The sequence below is a fragment of the Salvelinus sp. IW2-2015 genome, linkage group LG4q.1:29, assembly GCF_002910315.2.
Source record: "Salvelinus sp. IW2-2015 linkage group LG4q.1:29, ASM291031v2, whole genome shotgun sequence".
NCBI classification, from domain to species: Eukaryota; Metazoa; Chordata; class Actinopteri; order Salmoniformes; family Salmonidae; genus Salvelinus; species Salvelinus sp. IW2-2015.
In genome coordinates this window covers 81,421,936-81,446,370 of record NC_036842.1, presented here as the reverse complement: position 1 = coordinate 81,446,370, position 24,435 = coordinate 81,421,936, and the positions used below count along the sequence as shown (strand labels likewise).

At 46.4% G+C, this 24,435-nt stretch overlaps 1 protein-coding gene and 1 pseudogene across 1 annotated transcript in view; one reads left to right on the top strand and one right to left on the bottom strand.

The window, feature by feature from the left end:
• The window catches only part of LOC111961029 (nuclear pore complex protein Nup205-like), a 20,580-nt pseudogene extending 15,278 nt beyond the window's left edge, over nt 1-5,302 (top strand).
• Nucleotides 5,303-7,624: 2,322 nt separating this feature from the next.
• Nucleotides 7,625-24,435, bottom strand: part of LOC111961027 (FYVE, RhoGEF and PH domain-containing protein 4) — a 96,229-nt gene continuing 79,418 nt past the window's right edge. The window contains exons 5-19 of the mRNA XM_070443162.1: nt 16,872-17,227; nt 16,604-16,704; nt 13,473-13,562; nt 13,076-13,221; nt 12,601-12,757; nt 12,064-12,202; nt 11,735-11,793; nt 11,347-11,493; nt 11,067-11,239; nt 9,867-9,897; nt 9,234-9,305; nt 8,999-9,124; nt 8,690-8,827; nt 8,476-8,616; nt 7,625-8,164 (exon numbers count right to left, since the gene is read on the bottom strand). Coding sequence (XP_070299263.1) covers nt 7,901-8,164; nt 8,476-8,616; nt 8,690-8,827; nt 8,999-9,124; nt 9,234-9,305; nt 9,867-9,897; nt 11,067-11,239; nt 11,347-11,493; nt 11,735-11,793; nt 12,064-12,202; nt 12,601-12,757; nt 13,076-13,221; nt 13,473-13,562; nt 16,604-16,704; nt 16,872-17,227 — 2,140 coding nt within the window. The 3' untranslated portion in view covers nt 7,625-7,900. The remainder of the gene's footprint in view (nt 8,165-8,475; nt 8,617-8,689; nt 8,828-8,998; nt 9,125-9,233; nt 9,306-9,866; nt 9,898-11,066; nt 11,240-11,346; nt 11,494-11,734; nt 11,794-12,063; nt 12,203-12,600; nt 12,758-13,075; nt 13,222-13,472; nt 13,563-16,603; nt 16,705-16,871; nt 17,228-24,435) is intronic.

Below are 24,435 nucleotides of genomic sequence, written 5' to 3'. Positions count from 1 at the left end.
TTGAATGCAGTAAAAACAACACAGATAAAACAATTAATCAAAAGTCCCATGCTACACATAATTAACCATATTACCACATTCTTTACTAAAAAATTTTATTTGTGCTATATATTGTATATCATTCTTTTATTACTATCATTCATTCCCACCATCATCTCCATCTTTATAGAGCTGTTGCCGAGCTGACTACCTACAAGCACCCGGTGGCGCAAAATGGTCTTAAGACTACCCTCTCGTGTCAAAAGTTTCCAGTCAACCCCTGGATCAAATCCAGCATGTGTTGGATCCCATAGGTGTGCACAATTACACACCCAGCCGTTAGTCTTGTATGCTGTGTAGGCTGCATTGTAAATAACAATTCTGTCTAGGCTGCCTAGTAACTAAAATCGTAGTTTTTAGTGCTCTTCAAGTAAATAATAGGACACTTATGACTCTGAAAAAGAAAGACCAACTATCAATCATTCTCAACAGTCTCTATATCCCCTCACGGATGCGCAGTCTTCTGCCTCTTCTTAGCCGCCACCCGTAAAAGAAACACAGTTATCGAAACAAGTAGAATGCGCAATGATTTGGCATTTTAGGTAATACCCCGTTGTTATTGGCTAACTATGTAATATGCTTTGGAAACCTGACAACTGTGTGCATGAGCTCACAGGAAAAAAAAACCGAAACAAATGAACATAAATAAAAAAATTAAAAACCAATATGTTGTTAAAAACGAAAATAACTGACATTTCGATCACTGCTCCACACACCATAAGTAAGCTAAGTAATATGAAATAAGTTTGAAAAAAACAAGGGGAGAGGAAATTACCCGTGATTCTACTATTTTGCCAGAATAATCTTGAACACATTTCAGATTTAATTCTCCCCGTTTCTGAGTTCCCTCAGGATTGATTGGGGTCTAGCAGGAACAATATCTTCTGATTCACTCCCAGCCTGAAGAGTTGACATTCTTTCTGTCATTAATTTATCAGCCCAATAACCACATGCATACCCAAAGTAGTTTGGCTGGGTATTATCCATTCTTCAGAGTGTGTCCCGCAGCACCCTCAGCACCCCTACTTTCCGTTGATTCTTCTATACCACATGCACAAACAATGAAGAGCCTGACATCCTATCACCTTTATGACAGATGATACCACGCATGTGACGCTTGCTCTTGGGTCCACAGGAAAATCCACTGTCTGGACACAGACATACAATTCCTGTTCTTCCTGTGCTCGTCCATTGAGAACTGACTCATAACACAATCTCCTGTGGAAACTGGACTGGTTACCGTGGAGGAAATATGCCATTAATTAAACTATGTGCCGATTTCCCTGACAGATTAAGAGCTTCTAGCCATATACACATTCTAAGGTTACTTTATTAGCGAAACAGTTTTGAACTGATGAAGAGAAGCATGCGAATCCTTATAACCCCAACCTTAATTGTTTAGTGTTAGAAGCACCTTTCCCAGCCAAGCGACCAAGCTCTGTGTTTAGTGGCATTTTCCTTCCTTCTATCAACATGTCGTCTGAGGTTATTAATGTGGTCACTGCTTGCATCAGGGGTTATTCTCTCTGCTAAGTCCTTGGCTCTGTTGGATCTATCCAACCGCCAGTCTGTCCTGCCTCCTCAGCCTGGGTCTGCAGCCCGGTCGGCCTACCATTCTTCCCCACACAGAGGAAGCAACAGCCAGCTCGCTCTTTGCCAATAGTCAGTCCCAATACTCTGGGCCTCGCTATCACCCTCTCCAAATGAATCCCAGACAATCAATTCAACCATGTCGTACAGCGACGAGTCTGGCTGCAAAAAGTCATTTGGCATTTCTGTTTTCCCGCCTGAACAACCTGTGAAGCTACTACACAAGAATATGATTAAGAGAACTGGGCTGCATGATTTGATTGCAGTTCCCATGCCCACCTATATGACAAGAAGTGTTGACACTGATCGTGTCCCTCTTGTGATTTCTAGTCTGTCTGTGGCTGGAGCTTCCTTATTTACCATCAATTTATATGATGGAACTCTCATTCCCCTCTCTCACTCTCCCTCTCTATTTCCAACACGTCTGTGAAGTCCCACCAAAAATTCCTCCATCCACTGGCATGGTTCTAAACTTGTAACACGATCTCTGCATTGATCAACCTGAAAGTATACCGGGAAACATACTAAAACATATTATTGATCTGGGTACCACTTCTTAAACACCTTTCTTACGAACTATATATGCCTTATATAACCTTCTATAGATTCATTCTGAACTAAATTATAGTGGGCAATAAGGCACAAGAGATTGGTTTATATATCGAAATAAATCACAACTACGTCCTCTGACCTATCGCTTTATAACAGTTTCATAATGCTCCTGTGATTTCCTAAATATTATGAAGATGTTTATAAAGACGCTATATAACACTTCATACGAAAAACGTGATATCATCATATTCAAAATAGACATAATAGATTGATACACACTCTCATCAACCCCTTTTACAAAGTCTTCATAGCCCTATATAAAATATGTTCTTTAGAAAAAAAATCGCCACAGGCAAAGCGAGTTAACCAAAGGGACCTTGCGTGAAAGAGACAGGGAAAAAGAGCAACCACAGGATTGGAAAAGAGAAGAAGAGAGATTGAGGGAAAAAACAAAGAAGGAAGCGCAGCCTCGCTTATTATGGTCGAATAGCCTTCCGACGCAGCGAGCAAGAGAGGAGCACAAGACATCATAGACCCGCTCCCTGAGCGCGTCCCCATAGCCTCTCCTCTAGGCACTGGACTGCACAGAAATACACAAATGATGGGATAGTATATAGATGATATGCTCACTTCGAGATATCCTCTGCTTCACTATCATTCTCGCTAGTGCTGTACAAAGACATATAGCCGCCAGTCCTAAAAACCCCCGAAACAGCTATTGCAGCCAATGCGGGTGTAGAATGCACTGAGTGTTAGCTAAGGTTACAAAGTTACCTCCCCTAGCGAAAACCTTAGAATGCAAAACCTAGGAAGAACTGAGAGGAACCTAGGCAATATCGAGAGCGGTGGCCAGTCCTCTTTCTGGCTGTACCGGGTGGAGATTATAAACAGAACATGCCAAGATGCTCAATGTTCATAATGACCAGATGTCAAATAATAATAATTCACAGTAGTTGTCGAGGTGCCAGACCTCAGGAGTACAATTCCGTTGGCTTTTCATAGCCGATCATTAAGCAGTATCTCTACCCTCCTGCGGTCTCTGAGAGTTGAACAGGCAGGTCTGGAAGCAGGTAGCACGTCCGAGTGAACAGGCTCAGGGTTCCATAGCCGCAGCAGAACAGTCTTGAAACTAGGAAGAGCAAGCAGCTTCACCACGAGGCCAGGGTAGACTGGGGACAGACAAGGAATCATCATGTCAGGTTCGTGATCCTAGCCACCACGAGGTGGTGCGCGTGAGGGTAGCAGGTCTTCTTCGCAGTAGAGTATGAAGAGACTCAGAAGACTAGTGTAGAGATTCTTGAATAAGATGGAGGCATTACACATTAACATCTCGCACCCTAGGACAGTCTGGTGATAAGACCAGTATAGAACCCCGATTTAAAGTACTCAAGAGTAATTTAAACCAAACTGGCCTAGCCCCTCTCCTCGGGACATCCCAACAGTTAAACGTAAATGCACCACCACATAACTATGGGAAGCTGTCAGGTTAAGGAGAGCCTGAGTAGAAGCAGCGATGGGGTCAGGCAGACCAGCTTGATTTGGCCCCATCGATTATACTCCCACAGGCAAAACAGGAAGGATATACCCACCCCACTTGCCAAGACAGCCCACACCCATAGAGTAACTTTCAACCCCAACTTACCATCCTTGAGACCAGGCGAGTAATAGCCCACAAGATCTCGCCACGGACAACCAGGGGGGGGGGGGCCAACCCAAACAGGAAGATCACGTCAGTGACTCAACCCACTCAAGTGACGCACCCCTCCTAGGGACGGCGGATGAAAGACACCAGTAAGCCAGTGACTTCAGCCCTGTAATAAGGGTTAGAGCAGAGAATCCAGTGGAGAGAGGGGAAAACCGCCAGCAAGACAGCAGGCGGTTCGTTGCTTCCAGAGCCTTTCCGTTCACCTTCACACTCCTGGGCCAGACTACACTCAATCATAGGACCTACTGAAGAGATGAGTCTTCGATAAAGACTTAAAGTTTGAGACCGAGTCTACGTCTCTCACATGGGTAGGCAGGCCATTCCATAAAAATGAGATCTTATAGAGAAGAGCCCTGCCTCCAGCTGTTTGCTAGAATTCTGACAATAGGGAGCCTGCTCTTGTCTTGGCCATGTTCTGTTATAATCTCCACCCGGTACAGCCAGAAGAGGACTGGCCACCCCTCATAGCCTGGTTCCTCTCTAGGTTTCTTCCTAGGTTTTGGCCTTTCTAGGGAGTTTTTCCTAGCCACCGTGCTTCTACACCTGCATTGCTTGCTGTTTGGGGTTTTAGGCTGGGTTTCTGTACAGCACTTTGAGATATCAGCTGATGTACGAAGGGCTATATAAATACATTTGATTTGATTTAGATTACACTAACAGTGGGGAGAAAGACAGTTCTTTGAAAATCTGCACGGATGAGTTTACAAGGGTAGGATTTGTGTTAGCTTCAGTGGCAAACTGTTTAATTGTTGTATATGTGTGAGTTAGTTTTCAGTAAGACTGACTCCTCTCTCCCCTGTGTCTCCATCTGCAGAGTGACATGGGGGGCAGGATTTGGGGAGGCTCTAGAGGAAGCTGCAGAGTGACATGGGGGCAGGCTCTACAGAGGAAGCGCAGAGTGACATGGGGCAGGCTCTACAGAGGAAGCTGCAGAGTGACATGGGGGCAGGCTCTACAGAGGAAGCTGCAGAGTGACATGGGGGCAGGCTCTACAGAGGAAAGCGCAGAGTAACATGGGGCAGCTCTACAAGAGGAAGCGCAGAGTGACATGGGGCAGCATCTACAGAGGAAGCTGCAGAGGGACATGGTGGCAGGCTCTACAGAGGAAGCTGGCAGAGAACAGTGACATGGTAGGGCAGGCTCTACAAAGAGGAAGCTGCAGAGTGACATGGGGGCAGGCTCTACAGAGGAAGCTGCAGAGTGACATGGGGGCAGGCTCTACAGAGGAAGCTGCAGAGTGACATGGTGGCAGGCTCTACAGAGGAAGCTGCAGGAGGTGGAGGGACTGAACAGCCAGGTCCGCTCCCATTCCACCTTCATCCAGGCCCTGGTACGCAGGATACAAGGCCTGCTCCACCAGCCCAAGGGCTGAAACACTCAATGACCAATACAACGAACATGACCTAAAACCTGTGGAACAATGTTCACCTAAAGAGTACACCAGGCCAAGGATATGGACATTGCAGAACCAGACACACCTGATCTTGAGGATTCTATTTAAACCAGACTCGACTTCCCCTATTCACTCCAGTCTATTCTACTGGCCTCTACTGTCCTCCGTCTCTCCTAAGACGGGCGCTGTGCAAAGTTAGTCTGACTGATGTAGCTTGCCCAAGAAATGTTTTATTTTCTTCACAAAACACACCTTTTGGTATAATGGATTTTTTTCTATAATGTAATGATTTTCCAATGATTTATTGGTTTTATTGCAGGGCTATTCAACTCTTACCCTACGAGGTCTGGCGCCTGTTTTTTGTTGTTGTTCTCCCTGATACTTAATTGCACCCACCTGGTGTAAATCAGTCCGTGATTAGAGGGGAACGATAAAAAAGTGGTACTGGCTTTGAGGTCGAAGGGTTTGTCTCATCTTTTGTAACAGGACTCATTTGAGTGACTTATGGTCAGAGGAAGCAGGAAAGGTAACCAAAACAGGCCTCTGCACTTTCTGCAAAGGTCAACATGCCCAGTAGTGAAAGTAGAATTGGTTCACAAAGCAACCAGTGACACACTTCCATAATACTTAAACTTACTTTATTTTCTTACAAGGTACACTTTATATTAAGACCGTAAAGTGCGTAGATTCTCAAACCTTGGGGAGGGGGATCGGGAGAGTGAACAAACGTCCAAAATCTGGTTTTACGTTCAGATCTCATAAGACAGGATTGTTGTGCTCTTCTGCATTGTCTGTATCAGAACTGCGATTGGAGAGATGCAGTGAGGCCATGTCACACTCAGACCATTAATAGAGGATTGGAACAGTAGAACCTATGAACAGAGGTTATAGGCACATTACCCCCCCCCCCCATTACCCCCTTCCATTCAACACAAAGGATTCTGCAATCACAGGATGGAGTGAGTGACACCTTACTAGAGATTGAGGGACAGCTATCTATGGTTTGCATTGAGGGACAAGACAAAAAACCTCAGTGAATCTGTTAGTCTACCTGGCTTGGCTGAGTCAGACAGAACACATGGAAATTTGAGGGATATTACTTTTGTGCTAATTATTTTAAATCATCATGCGCATATTTTATAAATTACTTTTTAAATAAAATTAGATACAGTATTTAAAACATTTACATTTCTTTCCCCACCTGGTCATAATGTTTACCTCTGTGTCGCTTCGAGGGGTGATGTCCCTATGTAAAAGACAGGATCTGGGTCAGTGGTCAGTTACATAGAAAACCACACCATATATAAATGCTTTGTATGTATATTCTATATTTCCGATATATACATGTCTACAAAAGGGCTGTGGGGCTAGGTAACTACAGCTGTACAACCATTTATTCTCATCCTCAATACTGCCCTATGGATGTGTCTGTCTTCATTCATACAGTAGAAAGGCTCCTCTAATGATCACAGCAGTAGTACACTTTTCAACACATTACTGTGACCAGGATGTGGTTGCTTAAGAGGTCACTTTGTGACTCTCTTGGATTCCAAGGCGAGGAAGGTTGATCCAGCTTAGAACGAGTGCAGCAGAGTACCCCGAATGCCTAGCCTGGCTGGAGAGGCCATCCCTCAGCCTGTTTGGATTGAAGCCTGTTCTGGATGGGTGAGCACTTCTGCATAATTTCCTGTTTGCTTATGGGGTTACTTACAGCAATTAAAGTGTAGAGTGATCCTCGCGATTGCTATTCTGGCTAATTGCTAAAGTCTTTCTGGGACATTGACCCAGGCTCTAGAGGAACTCATTCTATTCTTGCCAGTAGAACATGGCTCCTGGCTACTGTGATGTGAAACTACATGATTGGAGAAGTGAGGACTGATAACTTTCCTAGTGATACTGTCCTAGGACCCTTTTAGTTTGAAACACTGTTCATCCATGTTTAAGTAAAAGAAAAAAAAGCATAAACACTGCAAATACTTTGATGTACACATTGTACAGGATTGTACTCAGATATCAAAACATACGGAGAGCATTACTTCTCTGTACATAAAAATGCATTTGTTCCTGTCAGGGAAAACTGAGTAACACATATGTATAGGTACACAGGGCTGATGCAATGTACCGACCAGGGTTCGTCCAATTCCAAATATTCCGAATTGGAATTTCAGTGTACTTCTGGAATTGACCCCAACCCTGGTCCAGACAGCCAGTCCTCTTGATTCACATCATTAGATTCATGTCTATGAAGCTGGAGGAGATCTGTTGGGCCTGCAGGCATCCCCAGTAAAGCCTGAGGACCTTAGTGTCCTCAGTGTACAAGATACCCCAGGCAGGTTGTTCTGAATAGTGCCTGTCTGTCTGAGTGAAGCAGAGACCGTCCTGAGGTCCCCTCCTCCCTGCTCCACTCTAATGATGATTGGAATGCACAGCTCTATTGGTGGAGCTGTGAGGTCCAATCATGGCCTCGCTTATGATTGGTAGAATCCACTCAGGGAACGAGGAGAGGTGTGGATTGGCAAGGGGAGGCAGCTTATCTAGCACTGAGTTTCCACACTGTGTGTGTCCATGAGGATAGCATGGGAGTGGTGTGTGCATAAATGCACATAGGTCTCTGGCAATCTTCAGCTGTCTGAGCTCGTCTCCTGGGCGCCATCCATGGCCATGGTGCCCGTGGCATCGTTGGGAGGGGGGCACTCGGGCACCTCCCCAGTCACGGCCACCCGGATCACCTTGAGCCAGCGCTGTTTCAGCTCGTCGCTCTCGGCGGCGAAGCTGTGGACTGATTTGGACTGTGACAAACGGAAGCTGGCTGGAAGGTCGGCAGGCCGGGGGCTGTCTTCCACGGAGTAACCCAGCAGAGGGATAGTGGACTGGGCCTTCACATCCTGAGAGGAGGGGGAGATGCAAAGGTAGAGAGATCATTTATATCGGAACTCGGGAGAGGAGTTTCTCCTATTCAGCTAATCAGGTCACAGGGTGAAGGAAGTCTTGCCCCCATTCATAACAAATGTGGTTGTAGAGAATGTGGATGTTTATGATTGACAATGTCCACATCACAGGAGGTTGGTAGCACCTTAATTGGGGAGGACAGGCTCGTGGTAATGGCTGGCGCGTAATGAGTGGAATGGTATCAAACAACATGGTGTGATGCCGTTCCAGCCACTATTATGAGCCGTCCACATGGTGTTTGACTGACCTGTGGCGCTCCGTAGAGGTAGAGAACTAATGCCTCCTTCTCTGGGATGAGGCACCACACCTTCCCCCAGGGCTTGTTCTTCTCACAGTACTGCAGGAAGCCACACATGATGCTGCTGCCGGAGAACTGGGCCGCCTCAATCTGGGGACAGAGGAGTGCTGTTTAGACACAGAAGACATGCCGATGCAGGTGTGTGTGTGTGTGTGTCCCTCACCTCCAGAATGCCCTTCTTCTTGCCCTCGGCCTTCTCCTCTCCAGTCAGGATGGAGTAGCAGTCCTTACAGACCTTGTTAATCTTGTTGCTGTCGTACTCCAGGGCCACCTTGTTGTCTGAGCACTTCCAACACACAACCTGATACAGGAACAGAAGACATCAGTCTAACACTGAACGAACAACACAGTGTAAACTAGCCAAACAGCCAACAGTCAAATGGGTTGAGCATCACAAATAGTATTAACATGTTATAATGGGTGCTGGGTTAAAGGGAGGGAGAGCATGGTGTCGAGCAGACGCTTCACTCACATAGCCACATGCTCGACAGTGGTGTCTCCGTCGTGTCAGAGCATTGAATGACTCTTTACACTTCATACACATTGTCACCTCGTTGTCCCGTATCCAGCGAGGGGCACGTTTCCCCAGCTCTGCCGTCTAGAGAAAAATACACACCGACACACGTAGCTCAGACACAGGAGGGTCTTTGACACACATACAGTGCACAAGAAGAGTCAGAGGTCATGTTCATTGTGATGACACTCACCAACACGTCTTTGGAGGCTGACTTGAACGTCTCATTCTTCTGATGGAAGATCTCAATGGTCTTCCGAAAAGCCTGCAGGCCACACATACACAGACAGAAACACATACACAGACAGAAACACATACACAGACAGAAACACAAACACAGACAAAAACACATACAGAAACACAAACACAGACAGAAACACAGACAGAAACACATTACACAGAACAGAACACAAAACACATACACAGACACAAACACAGACACACACATACAGAAACACAAACACAGCAGAAACACAGACACAAACACATACACAGACAGAAACACAGACGAACACAAACACAGACAGAACACAAACACAGACAGAAACACAAACACATACACAGACAGAAACACAGACGACACAAACACAGACAGAAACACAAACACATACAGAAACACAGGCAGAAACACAGACACAAACACATACACAGACAGAAACACAGACGGACACAAACAGAAACACAAACACAGACAGAAACACAGACAGAAACACAAACACAGACAGAAACACATACACAGACAGAAACATGGTCAGCAATACACACCCAAATCTGCTGAACATACAGGAAATAAAATAAGTAAATCAATAAGAACGTGATTATATACCTTTATCCAATTGTCCTTGTCTTGTTCAGAGCTGAAAAATGAAAAACATGGTTAGGCTATTAGCTGGCCAAAAGTAGGCTACATGAAAAGTGTAACACTATTAATATAACCGTGTGGGTTTTCAGGAAATGTTTGTACATCACAAAGCTCATCTGCAGTTCCTGCGGTGCAAATGAAGATCCTATATCTGTATGGAATGGAATGTTACACTACTGTTTATCATTTACGTTTACGTAATTTAGCAGACGCTCTTATCCAGAGCAAACTACAGCAGTGGGTGCATTCATTTTCATACTTTTTGTACTGGTCCCCCATAGGAATCGAACCCACAAGCACCATGCTCTACCAACTGAGTCACACGGGACTATAATGAGCTGTAGTAGTGTACTTATCATACACTAAACCCCCATAGGGTTAGCAGAAGGATATGGTCAAATTATCATAAGAATTTGGTTGGTTATTCATAGTCAATCAAATGTATTTAGAAAGCCCTTTTTACAACAGCAATTGTTACAAAATGCTTATACAGAAGTCCAGCCTAAAACCCCAGAGAGCAAGCAATGCAGGAGGGGTGGCCGTCCTGTTCTGGCTGTGCAAGGTGGAAATAGTTAGCAATAGGGTGTGGGATTGTAGTATACAGTTAACCGTTCTTTTGAGAATCATGGCAGTAAATGTTTATTTTTATTTTTTTTATACATTGGCTATAGGGTGGAGTAGAACTAGGGCTGTTATCTACAGCTAACTAGCAAAATAACACTTGAGTAAATGAGGGATACAAAGTATATTAAAAGCATGTGCTTCCACACAGGTGTAGTCCCTGAGTTAATTAAGCAATGAACATGCTTGGGTCTTGTATAAAAACGCCCAGTCGCCTACCATGGACAGAAGAAGAGATCAGTGACTTTGAAAGAGGGGTTTCAAAATACCGTGTGTGTCTCAGTCACCAGATCTCAACCCAATTGAACACTTCTGGGAGATTCTGGAGCGGCGTCTGAAACAGCGTTTTCCACCACCACCAACAAATCACCAATTATAGAATTTATTGTGGAAAAATTGTGTCGCATCCCTCCAATAGAGTTCCAGACACTTGTAGAATCTATACCAAGGTGCAGTGAAGCTGTTCTGGTGGCTTGCTGTGGCCCTATTAAGACGCTTGTTATGTTGGTGTTTCCTTTATTAAGGGTGGATGTAACAGCTTACCTGGCCTGCAGCTCCAGGGTCCTCTCCTTGCCAGACACCTGGAAGGTGTGGGGGTAGTCCTCGTTGGTGGTCCCTAGAACCTTCATGCCCTCGATGCCGATGCGGGTGCGTACTGTGTACTTGGGCCCTCCCAGGCTGAACTTGGGCACGCAGTACAACAGCATGTTGTTGAACTGACGGAGAACAAAGAAACACCTATGATTAATGCTTGTTTTGCTAATATATTGCTCCAGACTTGGTTGAGTACAGAGAAAGTGAAATGTGTGTGTGCATTTCTCACCAGGAAGAGGTATCTCTCCATAGCCGAGGTGTTCCTGGCAGCCAGCTTCAGGATGTGTCCCTCCTTGATGAACTCATTGGAGGCATTGACGATATCCTCCTCCTCCCCCAACATCTCATAGATCTCCAGCAGCTTCTTTAGATTCTCCTGAGCAGGGAAGGGGTTTTAGTTGGATTCAAAAATCTTGGTTGGGTTCAAGCACTAGCCAAAAAGCATATGAGTAGAAATGCTGATCTAGGATCAGGTCCCCCTTGTCCATATAGTCTTATTCGTAAAAATCATAGAGGCATAATTGATCCTAGATCAGCACTCCTACTCTGAGAAGTTTTTTGAATACAGGTCCAGATTTTATTTCAGATTTTAAGAGTGGTGTGCTGCAGATACTCACAGATTTTCGTATGGCACTGTTGGAGTGTGTGGCTGCCATGGCGATGATGTTCAATGACTCTGAGGAACATGGAAAGAAGGAATGATGAACTTTGACCTTATGAAAATGAAATGAATGGTGTAATAAAAATGTTCTATAACTGTAAACAACAGTTTTGTGTGTTTTCAATGTAAGGCAAATGTTTCTACTTGGCACTGGAGGTTTCACATAATTTTTTAAAATGTGAAGTAATTACATGATTATAATCACAAGAAAGTCTGTCAAATTCCATGTACTCCTGCTCTATAGTGTACAGATTATGACTAGTAAAAGCACTCCAGTGTACTCACTCTCTGCGTCTCGGTGGTCGGGGTCGTCCTGAGGCAGTTTCTTCAGGTAGTCTTTGAGCAGCATCTCGTAACGGGGAACTCTCTGTACCGGCTCCAACATGTGGTGCTGCAACGTCAAACAACCACATGCCTCCTGACTCTGAAACACACAAAATAAAACAGTCCACTGTCACTTCAAGGTTCAAGGCTTAAAAGTAAAAGCACACAAATTGTTAGATGAATATCCATTCAACAGGACCAGTTGACACAACCATAAATAATTCAATTGTTCCATTCCATGATGACTATTCATAGTACAAATCAATAGTGAGATATCAATAGATTTCTTTCTCCTTGCAAACCAAATGAGACCCCTTGCAGCAGAAATCTGTATATCCACAGGTAAATGATCGCAGTGCTGTAGTACCAAACTCAGATCATATAATTCCTAGAATTGCTATGGAGTTATATAATTCCTATACAAACAATTTGTTAATCCACAACAGCAGACCTGTGCACTTTTGAATCAGGCCTTGTGTTTAGAATCTACACTCGTACCTGGATGTCCTGGATGATGGCTTTAAACTGTGGAGAGCGGTCCGTCCACTGTTTCAGCAGCTCCATGGCCTTGTCAAAGTTCTTCACATACTCTGCGTACATCTTCAGGAAGGGCGTGAGCTTCTGCAGGATGTCCCCCAAGCGAGGGGTGGACTCCCTGTAGGGAGGGGTGACCGTTAGATAGGGACCTCAAGGTAACCATCCCTTAACCCTGAAACTCCAAGTGGATGATGACTCAACCATGATTTTTCAATGGACAGACCATTTCAAAACCACAACTTCCCTTTATTACATCTGTTTGTGTCTGAGTGAATCTGAATGAGTCACAGAGTCTGAATTGTTATTCATCTTAGCAATATTATTTTGTATCGTATTTTCATGCAATCTCAGCGGTGAAATCTGTGAGCGCATGCAATTGAATGGGTCTGTGTTTGGAGTCTATAACTGTGTGGCCAGTCAGTCATGAGGAGCTTACCATTCTCCCATGCGTTTCTCTAGGTCAGGCAGCAGGAACTGGTTGTGGAAAGTGTTGATGGAGGAGATGTTGGAGAAGATGTTCTTCACCACGTCCACAGGGAACGTGCCCTTCAGAGCCTCCTCCATCAGCTTGGCACAGAACACCTGCATGGTTCACAACATGGCCAGGCGAGGTAAACCACATTGAATTGATCATAATAATGAACACTGCCTTCTTTTCATGCTGAGGTAGACCTGGGTCAGTGTTCAGTAGGACACACCATGTCCAACAACAGAATGTCGTGTGATAAGTTCAGGTAAAACCTCCCTGTTTCTCACAGTATCAAAACGTTTTCTACCTACTGAACAGGACCCTGAAATGACAGAACCCTGGACGGACAGTGGGACACACTCACCTGGTCCAGCAGGTTGAGCCGTGTGACGTAGGCTCTCTCCGTCTTCAGGAGCTCAATGGCAATCTTGTGCAGCTTCTGTTCATTGGTCTCCTGAAACACAGAAGAGAGAGGTATGTCAGTTGGCTGTGGGACAAGTTGGGGAGATGCATACTGCATGTACAGTTCATAGACATGGCCATGTTCCTATAGCTAGAGGGGGTGAAAAGGGCCCCTTGACAAATAATATATGTTGTGTTCAAGTCAGGTTAGACAATTGGGAGTAAAGGAGCCGTTGAACTCTGAGCCTGAAGGTCATGCTCACTCCCACATTGTCCTCATGCTGCGCTAGGATCCCGTTTTGTTATAGCGGACACAAACACACTTCCCCAGAGATATCTACAACAGCATCACTTTAAAAAAAACTTGTGCTTCAACACAGCAATGTTAACATTAAGACAACAAATGGTTTCAGTTCAATCTATATTTTCTGTTCGTTTTAATTGATGGTTCCACAATTCCTTCTAAATAGGAGTGCTGCTTGGGCATACTATAGTATGTGTTTCTGTGTGTATTGGGCTATTGCGGAGTGTGTGTGTGTGTGTGTGGTGTGGGGGTTCTTCTCAAAACAGAAAATGAAAGGCTGGAAGGGAGAAATGAGGACAGAGTTCTGTTCACAGTGTCAGAATACTTTGTGTGCAGGGGAACCTCTCACTGTGTTACTGTAACAGAACAGTATGTAAAACACAGACCAACGAGTGTCTCCCACATACTTAAGAAATCAAGATTCTGGGCCTCCCGAGTGGCGCTGTGGCCTAAGGCACCGCAGTGCTTGAGGCGTCACTACAGATCCGGGTTCGATCCCGGGCTGTGTCGCAGCCGGCCGCGCCCGGGAGACCCATGAGGCAATGCACAATTGGCCCAGCATCGTCCGGGTTAGGGGAGGGTTTGGCTGGCCGGGATGTCCTTGTCCCATCGCGCTCTAGCGACTCCTGTGGTGGGCCGGGTGCATGCATGCTGACACGGTCGCCAGTTGTACGGTGTTTCCTCTGACACATTGGTGCGGCTGGCTTCCGGGTTAAGCGAGCAGTGTGCTAAGAAACAGTGTGGCTTGGCAGGGTCGTGTTTCGTAAGACGGATGGCTCTCGACCTTCGCCTCTCCCCAATCTGTACGGGAGTTTCATCAATGGGCAAGACTATAACTACCAATTGAATATCACGAAATTGGGGAGGAAAATAATAAAAAAATCGATATCAAGATTCTGCAGGATTCTGATTGTTAGGGCTGAACAGAAAATGAATGCTCACTTCCTCTATTCATTGATATAGATGGATTCTTTGTGTGTATCCCACATGTATTGTTCAAGAGGAATGTTGTCTTGCTCTGTGCTCTGTAGAACTATTTATTCTCATATTTATTACTTTGAATGTATTATTCTTCCCTATCACAATATACAAAATAGTTTATTAACATTCAAACCCTTTACTGTATTTGATGCCCAGAGTATTACAAATTATTCTACCTCAAAGCAGTCCTTCCTTGAACTCAAAATTCACACGAATAGACTGACTGTAATTTGGTTACTAGGCAAGTATAACTTGTTTCCTGGAAGAATATCCAAGCAAGCTGAATGTTTCACACATTGAGAAACCACTTGCAAGGGTTCTCTGTCTCAGCTTGCTAATAATAATAAATGCCATTTAGCAGACGCTTTTATCCAAAGTGACTTACGGTCATGCGTGCGTGCATATGTTATAGGTATAGTGGTCTACTGTAGTTACACTGTCCTGCTAAAACTGACAAAACACACCCCAGCTCTACTGTATGTTCTGTACTGCTTTTATCAAAAAGACACCACATTTCTACCACCCATGGTCTTATTCTCTCTCTGCTAGCTTAGTATGTCAAGTAACCAACAGAGATACAGTATAGACTGATAAGCCATGAAGCATAGGATCCACTTTAACTCCAGCTAAAGCCCACGTCTCATACACTACCATTCACTGCTGAGTGAACACACTAATCTGAGAGACAGATATTTATAATCACGAGGCGTTCAGCCAGGCAGCAGCAAGGCCTCCCACAGGGTTACTGTGGTGTAAACTCAACTCTTCAGCCGCTGAAGCACTTGACATCTGTTCAGTTCAGTCCTGTAAATAACACCCAGCAGTAGCAGACTCCGTCAGTAAGAACCAGACACACTGCAGAGACAAAGGCTACACTCTTAGAAAAAAAGGTGCCATCAAGAACCAAAAAGCGTTCTTTGTCTGTCCCCATAGGTGAACCCTTTGAAGAACCCCTTTTGGTTCCAGGTAGAACCATTTTGGGTTCCATTTAGAACCATTTCCACAAAGGGTTCTACCTGGAACCAAAACGGGTTCTATCTGTAACCAAAAAGGGTTCTACTATGAGGACAGCTGCAGAACCCTTGTGTGTACTGTAGTAAAGGGGCTGTGATGTTACAGTAGACTGTGAAGTCAGTTAAATGAGACAGCACATAGCTCTAATGGGCAAAGATCCTGAAACATCTGGCATGGGGATATACATAATGTCACGTTCCTGACCTGTTTTCTGTTAGTTTTGTATGTGTTAGTTGGTCAGGACGTGAGTTTGGGTGGGCAGTCTATGTTTTCTGTTTCTATGTTGGTGAATGGGTACCTAATATGGTTCTCAATTAGAGGCAGGTGGTTTTCATCTCCTCTGATTGAGAATCATATTAGGGTAGGTAGTTTCACAGTGTTTGTTTGTGGGTGGTTGTCTCCTGTGTCTGTGTCTATGTTGCACCATACGGGACTGTATCGTTCGTTCGTTCGTTCGTTATGTTTGTAGTCAGTACTTGTTCGTTCGTTCTTCGTTTCATGTAAGTTCGTGGTCCAAGTCTGTCTACATTCGGTTTGTTATTTTGTTAGTTTATTTCAAGTATAGTTCGTTGTTTTGTCGTGTTTAAATAAATTCATTATGTCCTATGAAAACGCTGCATCTTGGTTCAATCCCTGCTCCTCCTCTTCGGATGAAGAGGAAGAGGAAAGCCGTTACACATAAATGTGCTAGGGAAAACACATGCATAAACACCAACACAGTACTGACATGAACTCTCTGGCCACTCAGTGTAACAGCTTTATAGTAACACACCACCCCCCCCACAGACACTTACCGGTACCTTCTGCTCTACAATGGCCTCCTCCTTCCTTTGTTCCGGTTGGGGCTCTCCTGTAGGTTCACTGTCCTCCCCGGGATGGGTCTCTGTCTCGGGATGGGTCTCTGTCTCGGGATGGGTCTCTGTCTCGGGATGGGTCTCTGTCTCGGGATGGGTCTCTGTCTCGGGATGTGGTCTCTGTCCGGTATGGTCTCTTGCTCGGTATGGGTCTCTGTCTCGGTATGGGTCTCTGTCTCGGTATGGGTCTCTGTCTCGGTATGGGTCTCTGTCTCGGTATGGGTCTCTGTCTCGGTATGGGTCTCTGTCTCTGTGTTTGTAGGGGAGTTATCCCTACTCTGCTCTGTGCTCCTGTTCCCCATGTCCCCATTCACCAGGGCAGTGTCTGTCCTCAGGGGGGATCCACTCTCCCTGTCCCTGTCTCTGTCCATCTGGGCTAGCACCCCGTTAGCCGCTGGTTTGTGGGCATCCTGTGGCGTTCCTGGGACAGAGCCTAAATCCACCGAGTTGTTGTCCTGCTGCTTGGGCTCAGACTGTCTCTGGTAGCACCGGTGAGCCGGACTGCAGAGGGGCGACTTGCTAAGCTGCTTCAGTGGCGAGCCCTCCCTCTTGGTTTCCGACTGGCTGTGAGAGGAGAGGAAGAGGGATAGAACAGGAAGAAGTCAGACCACCGCTGATAAACAGGTAAAGTCAAAGATGACAGGAAAGGAGAAGAGAGAGCAAGTTCAGTTGCTGTTAAGTGTAGTGACTAGTGAGTGGCATAAAAGAGTGAGAAAGACAGAGACTGCGCGGCAGCATTGAAGTATGTCCGCAGGTTAAAAATAAAACACGGGGCTGCGATGAGCTGTGCAGAGGAGGTGTGAATGCTTAGGGCAGGGGAGGAGTGGAGTAAAAGAGTGGAGGAGAAGAGGAAGACTGGAAAGGTAGAGCACCAGTCCCCAGAGATAACCTGCTGCTGCCCTACTTCTGAATGCACATGTGCGTGCGCACACATACACAAACACACACAACCCTCCATCTGGCATTACCATATCATACAGCTCGTCTAGCTGTTTCCCTGTCTGTGACCCACCTGCCCTCAGATGACACTTCCCTTCCAGTCCCCTCTGCCTGCAATGTCCAGCACTATCCACCACTATCCACCACTGCCCACCACTATCCACCATTGTCCAGCACGATCCACCACTATCCACCACTGCCCACCACTATCCACCATTGTCCAGCACGATCCACGACTGCCCAGCACTATCCACGGCTGCCCAGCACTATCAACGGCTGCCCAGCACTATCCACGGCTGCCCAGCACTATCCACGGCTGCCAACTATCCACAGCTGCCCAGCATAATCCACCACTGTCCGCCACTATCCACGACTGCCCAGCACTATCCACGACTGCCCAGCACTGTCAGCATGTCCGCACTGTCCAGCACTGTCCGCCACTGTCCAGCACTGTCCGCCCTGTCCGCACTTGTCCGCCACTATCCAGCGCTGTCCGCCACTATCCAGCCTGTCGATTCCAGCACTGTCCGCCACTATCCCAGACACGGTCCGCACTATCCAGCACTGTCCGCCAACTATCCGCAGCTGTCCGCACTTTCCAGCACTGTCGCGCCCTATCAGCACGGTCCGCCACTATCCAGCACTGTCCGCCACTATCCAGCCTGTCCGCCCTATCTCAGCACTGGTCCGCTACTTTCCAGCACTGTCCGCCACTATCCAGCCGTCGCACTGTCCGCACTATCCAGCACTATCCGCACTTTCCAGCGCTATCCACCAACTATAGGACTGTCCGCCACTGGTCGCCACTATCCAGCACTGTCCGCCACTATCCAGCACAGCCCAGCGCTATCCACCACTATCCAGCACTGTCCAGCACTGTCAGCCACTGTCCAGCACTGTCCGCCCACTGCTCAGCACTGTCGCGCCACTGTCCAGACTGGTCCGCCACTATCCAGCACTATCCAGCACTATCCAGCACTGTCCGCCACTAGTCCAGCACTGCTCCAGCACTGTCCGCCACTGTCCGCACTGTCGCCTACTTTCCAGCACTATCCGCCACTGTCCAGCACTGTCCAGCACTGTCCGCCACTGTCCAGCACTGTGCCTACTTTCCAGCACTATCCAGCACTATGCAGAGTCACTTGTCCGCGCACTGTCCAGCACTGTCCAGCCTATCGGCACTGTCGCCACTGTCAGCACTGTCCAGCACTGTCCAGCATGTCCGCCACTATCCAGCACTGTCCGCGCCTTTCCAGCACTATCCAGCACTGTCCAGTACTGTCCGCCACTTCCAGCACTATCCGCTACTTTCCAGCGCTATCCGGACCACTATCCGGACTGTCCGCCACTGGTCCGCGACTTGTCGCAGCACTATCCAGCACTGCCAGCGTATCCACCAGCTATCAACCTGTCCGCTACTTGTTCCAGCACTGACCGCTACTATTCCAGCACTTCCAGCACTGTCCGCGCAGATCCAGCACTGTCGCGTCGCGCCAGCTGTCCAGCCTGTCCGCCACTATCCAGCACTGTCCGCTCTTTCAGCACTATCCAGCACTGTCCGCACTGTTCAGCAAGGCACCGCATGTCCGCACACTGTCCAGCACTTAGCGTAGCCATGAAATGAGTGTCGCAGCGCTGTACCGTCCTACGTTTCCGCACTGTCCGCGCTACTTTCCAGCACTGTACGAGCTCTGTTCCAGCACTGTCCAGCACTGTCCAGCCTGCCACTTCCAGCAGCCAGCTGTAGAGGCACACTAAGAGCACATCCTAATTTACTCTTTTAATACCATAATTTACTTAGGCTATATTTTTTCTAAACACCAATGAATGCGATCGTGTTTTAGTCTTTGCTGTAATAAAGGCTTAACAAAAAAATATTCACAACAGACTCTCTGGTACGCTGCATAATTTATTTTAGGGTTGTTTACATCGTTCAAATGGGTCAGAATAATATTTTGTGGTAATCTAGACAGCTGTTTGGCGCACACAATATGCACTCAGCCTTGCTCCTTACCTTTTTCTATGAACCTCCACAACTAGTCAAAGTTTATTCCACACACCTGACTTCCACCCCTGAGCAACCAGTAAACATTCCCCCATTTTGAGTTTATTTGTCAAGTCCTCTGCATTCATTTAGCTTGTTTCTGTGTTCGGAGTTTGTTTAAACCAGTTTATTGATGTGATTGTGCTGACAAACTGCTGGAGCTCCTCAGTGGTGAAACTCCTCCTTCAATCAGTGGTGACCAGGTGGAAACAATCTTCCAGGCAATCAGGGCGTGCCAAGCACCTGGCTCTGCTGTTTGTCTTTAGACCGCAGTGAAGAGGCATTTATAAACCAACAAGACCAAGGAAACTTCATCTTTGTGATCAAGGTGACTGTGCAGTCCAAGCTCTCCACAAAACTGTGGAAAGACAGCGGTAAGCGCCATATTGGCCATGGCTTGACTATACTGACTTAAGCAGTGCACTGCTAATTGATACTCTGGAAAACACAGACTCTTAACTCTTAACTTTGATAGGACTTTTGCAGTGGTATTTAAACTTCAAATGTTGTTTTGGGGTATAAAGGAAAAGTAAGAAGAGCCAATTCATTGTTGACAAGAACTTGTTTGAAATGGTTAAAAGTAATTTAAACTTTGTAGAAATCTGTAACCCAAGTTCTTAATTGCAGTAACAAATGTAAAGAGTCTAAAATCTTTGGCTAAATGATAAGGAATTTGTCTGCTTAACTGATTAGAAATAAATGTAATTTTTTACTACTAAAAATATTTTGAATGTATTTGGCTAATGCAAATTTAGAGAAATATCAAGATTCTGCTCATTTGATTAGGAAATGGGTGGGTTTCTATTTTTGGGAAACATGTTGCTTTAAAAGTGGAAACCTTGGGTTTTATGGTGGCAGAAATGTGTTTATCTGGGGTGAATGTGGATAAGTTTGTGTATTTGATTGGGCTGTCAACTCAAATAGTAACTTGTATTTGTCATCTCTTTTTTGAGGTTTTTCACCTGTTTACTGCCAACCAAAGAATGGTAAATAAAAGACAAGCAACTGATTCTATGGCTGTTTATTGAGTGAAATCCAGTTAAAATCTTCACGTGGAGGGATTGTCCTTTTCAAGTGGGGAATTGCACAAGAAAGAGGTCTCAACTTGACAGTGATTATGATATGCTATAGGTCAGGCCCTATTGGTCACGTGCATATGATGCATACATCAAATTACATTTTATTTGTCACATGCGCCGAATACAACAGGTGTAGAAATTACAGTGAAATGCTTACTTACAAGCCCTTAACCAACGATGCAGTTTTAAGAAAATACCCCAAAAAATGTAATTAAGAAAAAAAAGAGCAGCAGTGAATAACAATAGCGGGGCTATATACAGGGGGTACCGGTGCAAATAGTCTGGGTAGCCATTTGATTAGCTGTTCAGGAGTCTTATAGGGTAGAAGGTAGAAGCTGTTTAGAAGCCTCTTGGACCTAGACTTGGCGCTCCGGTACTGCTTGCAGTGCGGTAGCAGAGAGAACAGTCTATGACTAGGGTGGCTGGAGTCTTTGATGAGTTTTAGGGCCTTCCTCTGACACCGCCTGGTATAGAGGTCCTGGATGGCAGGAAGCTTGGCCCCGGTGATGTACTGGGCCGTACGCACTACCCTCCGTAGAGCCTTGCAGGTCGGAGACCGAGCAGTTGCTATACCAGGCAGTGATGCATCCCATCAGGATGCTCTCAATGGTGCAGCTGTAAAATCTTTTGAGGACCCATGCCAAATCTTTTCAGTCTCCTGAGGGGGAGTAGGTTTTGTTGTGCCCTCTTCACGACTGTCTTGGTGTGCTTGGACCATTCTAGTTTGTTGTTGATGTGGACGCCAAGGAACTTGAAGCTCTCAACCTGCTCCACTACAGCCCCGTCGATGAGAATGGGGGCGTGCTCGGTGCTCTTTTTCCTGTAGTCCACAATCATCTCCTTTGTCTTGATCACGTTGAGGAAGAGGTTGTGGTCCTTTCACCACATGGTCAGGTCTATGACCTCCTCCCTATAGGCTGTCTCCTCGTTGTCAGTGATCAGGCCTACCACTGTTGTGTCATCAGCAAACTTAATGATGGTGTTGGAGTTGTGCCTGGCCGTGCAGTCTTGACTGAACAGGGAGTACAGGAGGGGACTGAGCACGCACCCCTGAGGGGCCCTATGGTGGGGCACTATGGTGTTGAACGCTGAGCTGTAGTCAATGAATAGTATTCTCACATCGGTGTTCCTTTTGTCCAGGTGGGAAAGGGCAGTGTGGAGTGCAATAGAGATTGCATCATCTGTGGATCTGTTGGTGCAGTATGCAAATTGGAGTGGGTCTCGGGTTTCTGGGATAATGGTGTTGATGTGAGCCATGACCAGCCTTTCAAAGCATTTCATGGCTACAGACTTGAGTGCTACGGGTCGGTAGTCATTTAGGCAGGTTACCTTAGTGTTCTTGGGCACAGGTGGTAGTGGTGGTCTGCTTGAAACATGTTGGTATTTCAGACTCGGACAGGTTGAAAATATCAGTGAAGACACTTGCCAGTTGGTCAGCGCATGCTCGGAGTACACGTCCTGGTAATCCATCTGGCCCAGCAGCCTTGTGAATGTTGACCTGTTTAAAGGTCTTACTCACATCGGCTGCGGAGAGCGTGATCACACAGTCATCCGGAACAGTTGATGCTCTCATGCATGTTTCAGTGTTACTTGCCTCGAAGCATGAGCCTATTTAGCTTATCTGGTAGGCTCGTGTCATTGGGCAGCTCTCGGCTGTGCTTCCCTTTGTAGTCTGTAATAGTTTGACATGTGTCACATAAAGAAAGCAAGGGTTGAGGGAATAGGGAATGTTTTTCCTAAACAAATGAGAGATTTCGGTAACAGAACTTTTCAGTCAGAAATGGCTGTAATTATGTTGCAGCTTCAGCAACACGGACAGAGCGATAAATACTGTTGATGTGTGGTGGTCGCTGCAGCAGGGAGGAGAGAGAAACAACAGGTGCTAGTCACAGTCACTCACTGTTCTTTAAAAAAAATTTTTTAAACATCAAGTCTGAGCCAGCCCGGCACAATCAAATCAATTGCTATCGGTCTCCCTCTAGTTATTTGTGTGTCTTAATTATTAATTGACGTAATCTTCCTGTCCGGTTTTGTGTCGGGGGGCTAGGTTCAGTCTGTAATTCTCCTGTCTTATCTGGTGTCCTACGTGAATTTAAGTATGCTCCCTCTCTGCCTCCCTTCCCGGAGGACCAGTACCATGCCTCAAGACTATCTGGCCTGACGACTCCTGGCTGCCCAGAGTCCACCTGGTCGTGCTGCTGCTCCAGTTTCAACTGTTCTGCCTGCGGCTATGGAACCCTGACCTGTTCACCGGATGTGCTCTCTCTCTCTCTTTGTAACGCCATTTTTATAGAGGTCTCGACGGCGGGACACATCTCTATGTGTTTAATCAAATCAACGGTATCAAATGTATTTATTTACTGGTATACTTTTGCATACACAAGCATAGGGTATGAGGATTTTCTTCCTCGCGACTTGAAAGGCCCACAGAAAGACGGTGGTGAGATGGCTCAGTAACATCACTAGGGACCGTACTTACCACCACATAACCCTTACATGAAACCCAGCCTAAAACCAACAGGCCAACGTGTCGCCCCCCGGCGCCGCCTCCTCTCTCCCCTTCTTACGACTCCCTCTCCTCTCATCTCTTCTCTCCTGTCTTCTTCTCATTCCTAGCTTTGTCACTTGTCAACTGTCTCAGATACTTTCCATCGAGGCCACAGTACACCTTAGAGTCACTCGCACCTTTACCTTACCATATCTCACTTCCACTTCGCTCAACCTCTTCACACTCCCCTTCTCATGTCAACTTCTCTCTCTCCTCTGGACTACCCCCAACTTCCACACTCACAAGACAGACCAATACCTATATTCTACACGAGACTCTCGCATATATATCTAACCACACGGCACCCTCCAGGGATTCTTCTCTTCCTTCTCAACCCTAACTTCACAATCTTTCAGGCCCTACCACGCACGCTCTTCTCATGGCGCCGGTCGGCACATTCCTTTTTCGCTCTCTCTCCTCTCTCCACACTCTCTCTCCTCCTAGCATATGCCGATTTCGTATGACAGCTGCAGTGGTGCTACGGAACATATACTCCCTTAGAAGGGAGGCAAGGACCATATAGGGCGAAATAAACCTAGAGATGGCAACCGGGCTCTGAGGGGTGCGCTGCAGATTCCTCTTTCTGGTTGTGTCCGGCGTGGATCTCTTCGATATATAAGCCAGTACATACCTTGGCCTTTCTGTTTCTCTGTCTCTTTCTCAGATTGTTCATTGGAATACCGCTTTTAGTACATTATGGCACGACACCAGGTCGAAATAATACTCACAGTGGTTGTAGAGGTGCAACAGGTGTCACGCCCACCTCCACGGAGTTAGCCAGCATTCAGAGGTCGAGAGAGGTCGAGAGAGGTCGAGAGGAGGTCGAGAGAGGTCGAAGGGTCGAGAGAGCGCTCGACGAGTAGGTCGAAGAGACCGTCCGATGAGCTACGCGTCGACGAGAGGTTGAGGAAGAGGTTGACTCTGACACGGAGGTGGTCGTAGTAGACGCAGGTAGAGTAGAGGATGCCTGAGGAGCGTGCGAAGAAGAAGTCGAAGAGAGGTGCGGAGAGATCGAGAAGAGAGGGATACGAGCAGAGAAGCCTTTCGCGAGGGAGGAGGAAGTTAGAGAGGGAGTAGTAGGCCTGAGTTCAGAGACGTACGCCTGTATGTCTATAAGTATGAAGTGATGCTGTCGAGCAGGAGAGAGAGAGAGAGAGAGAGA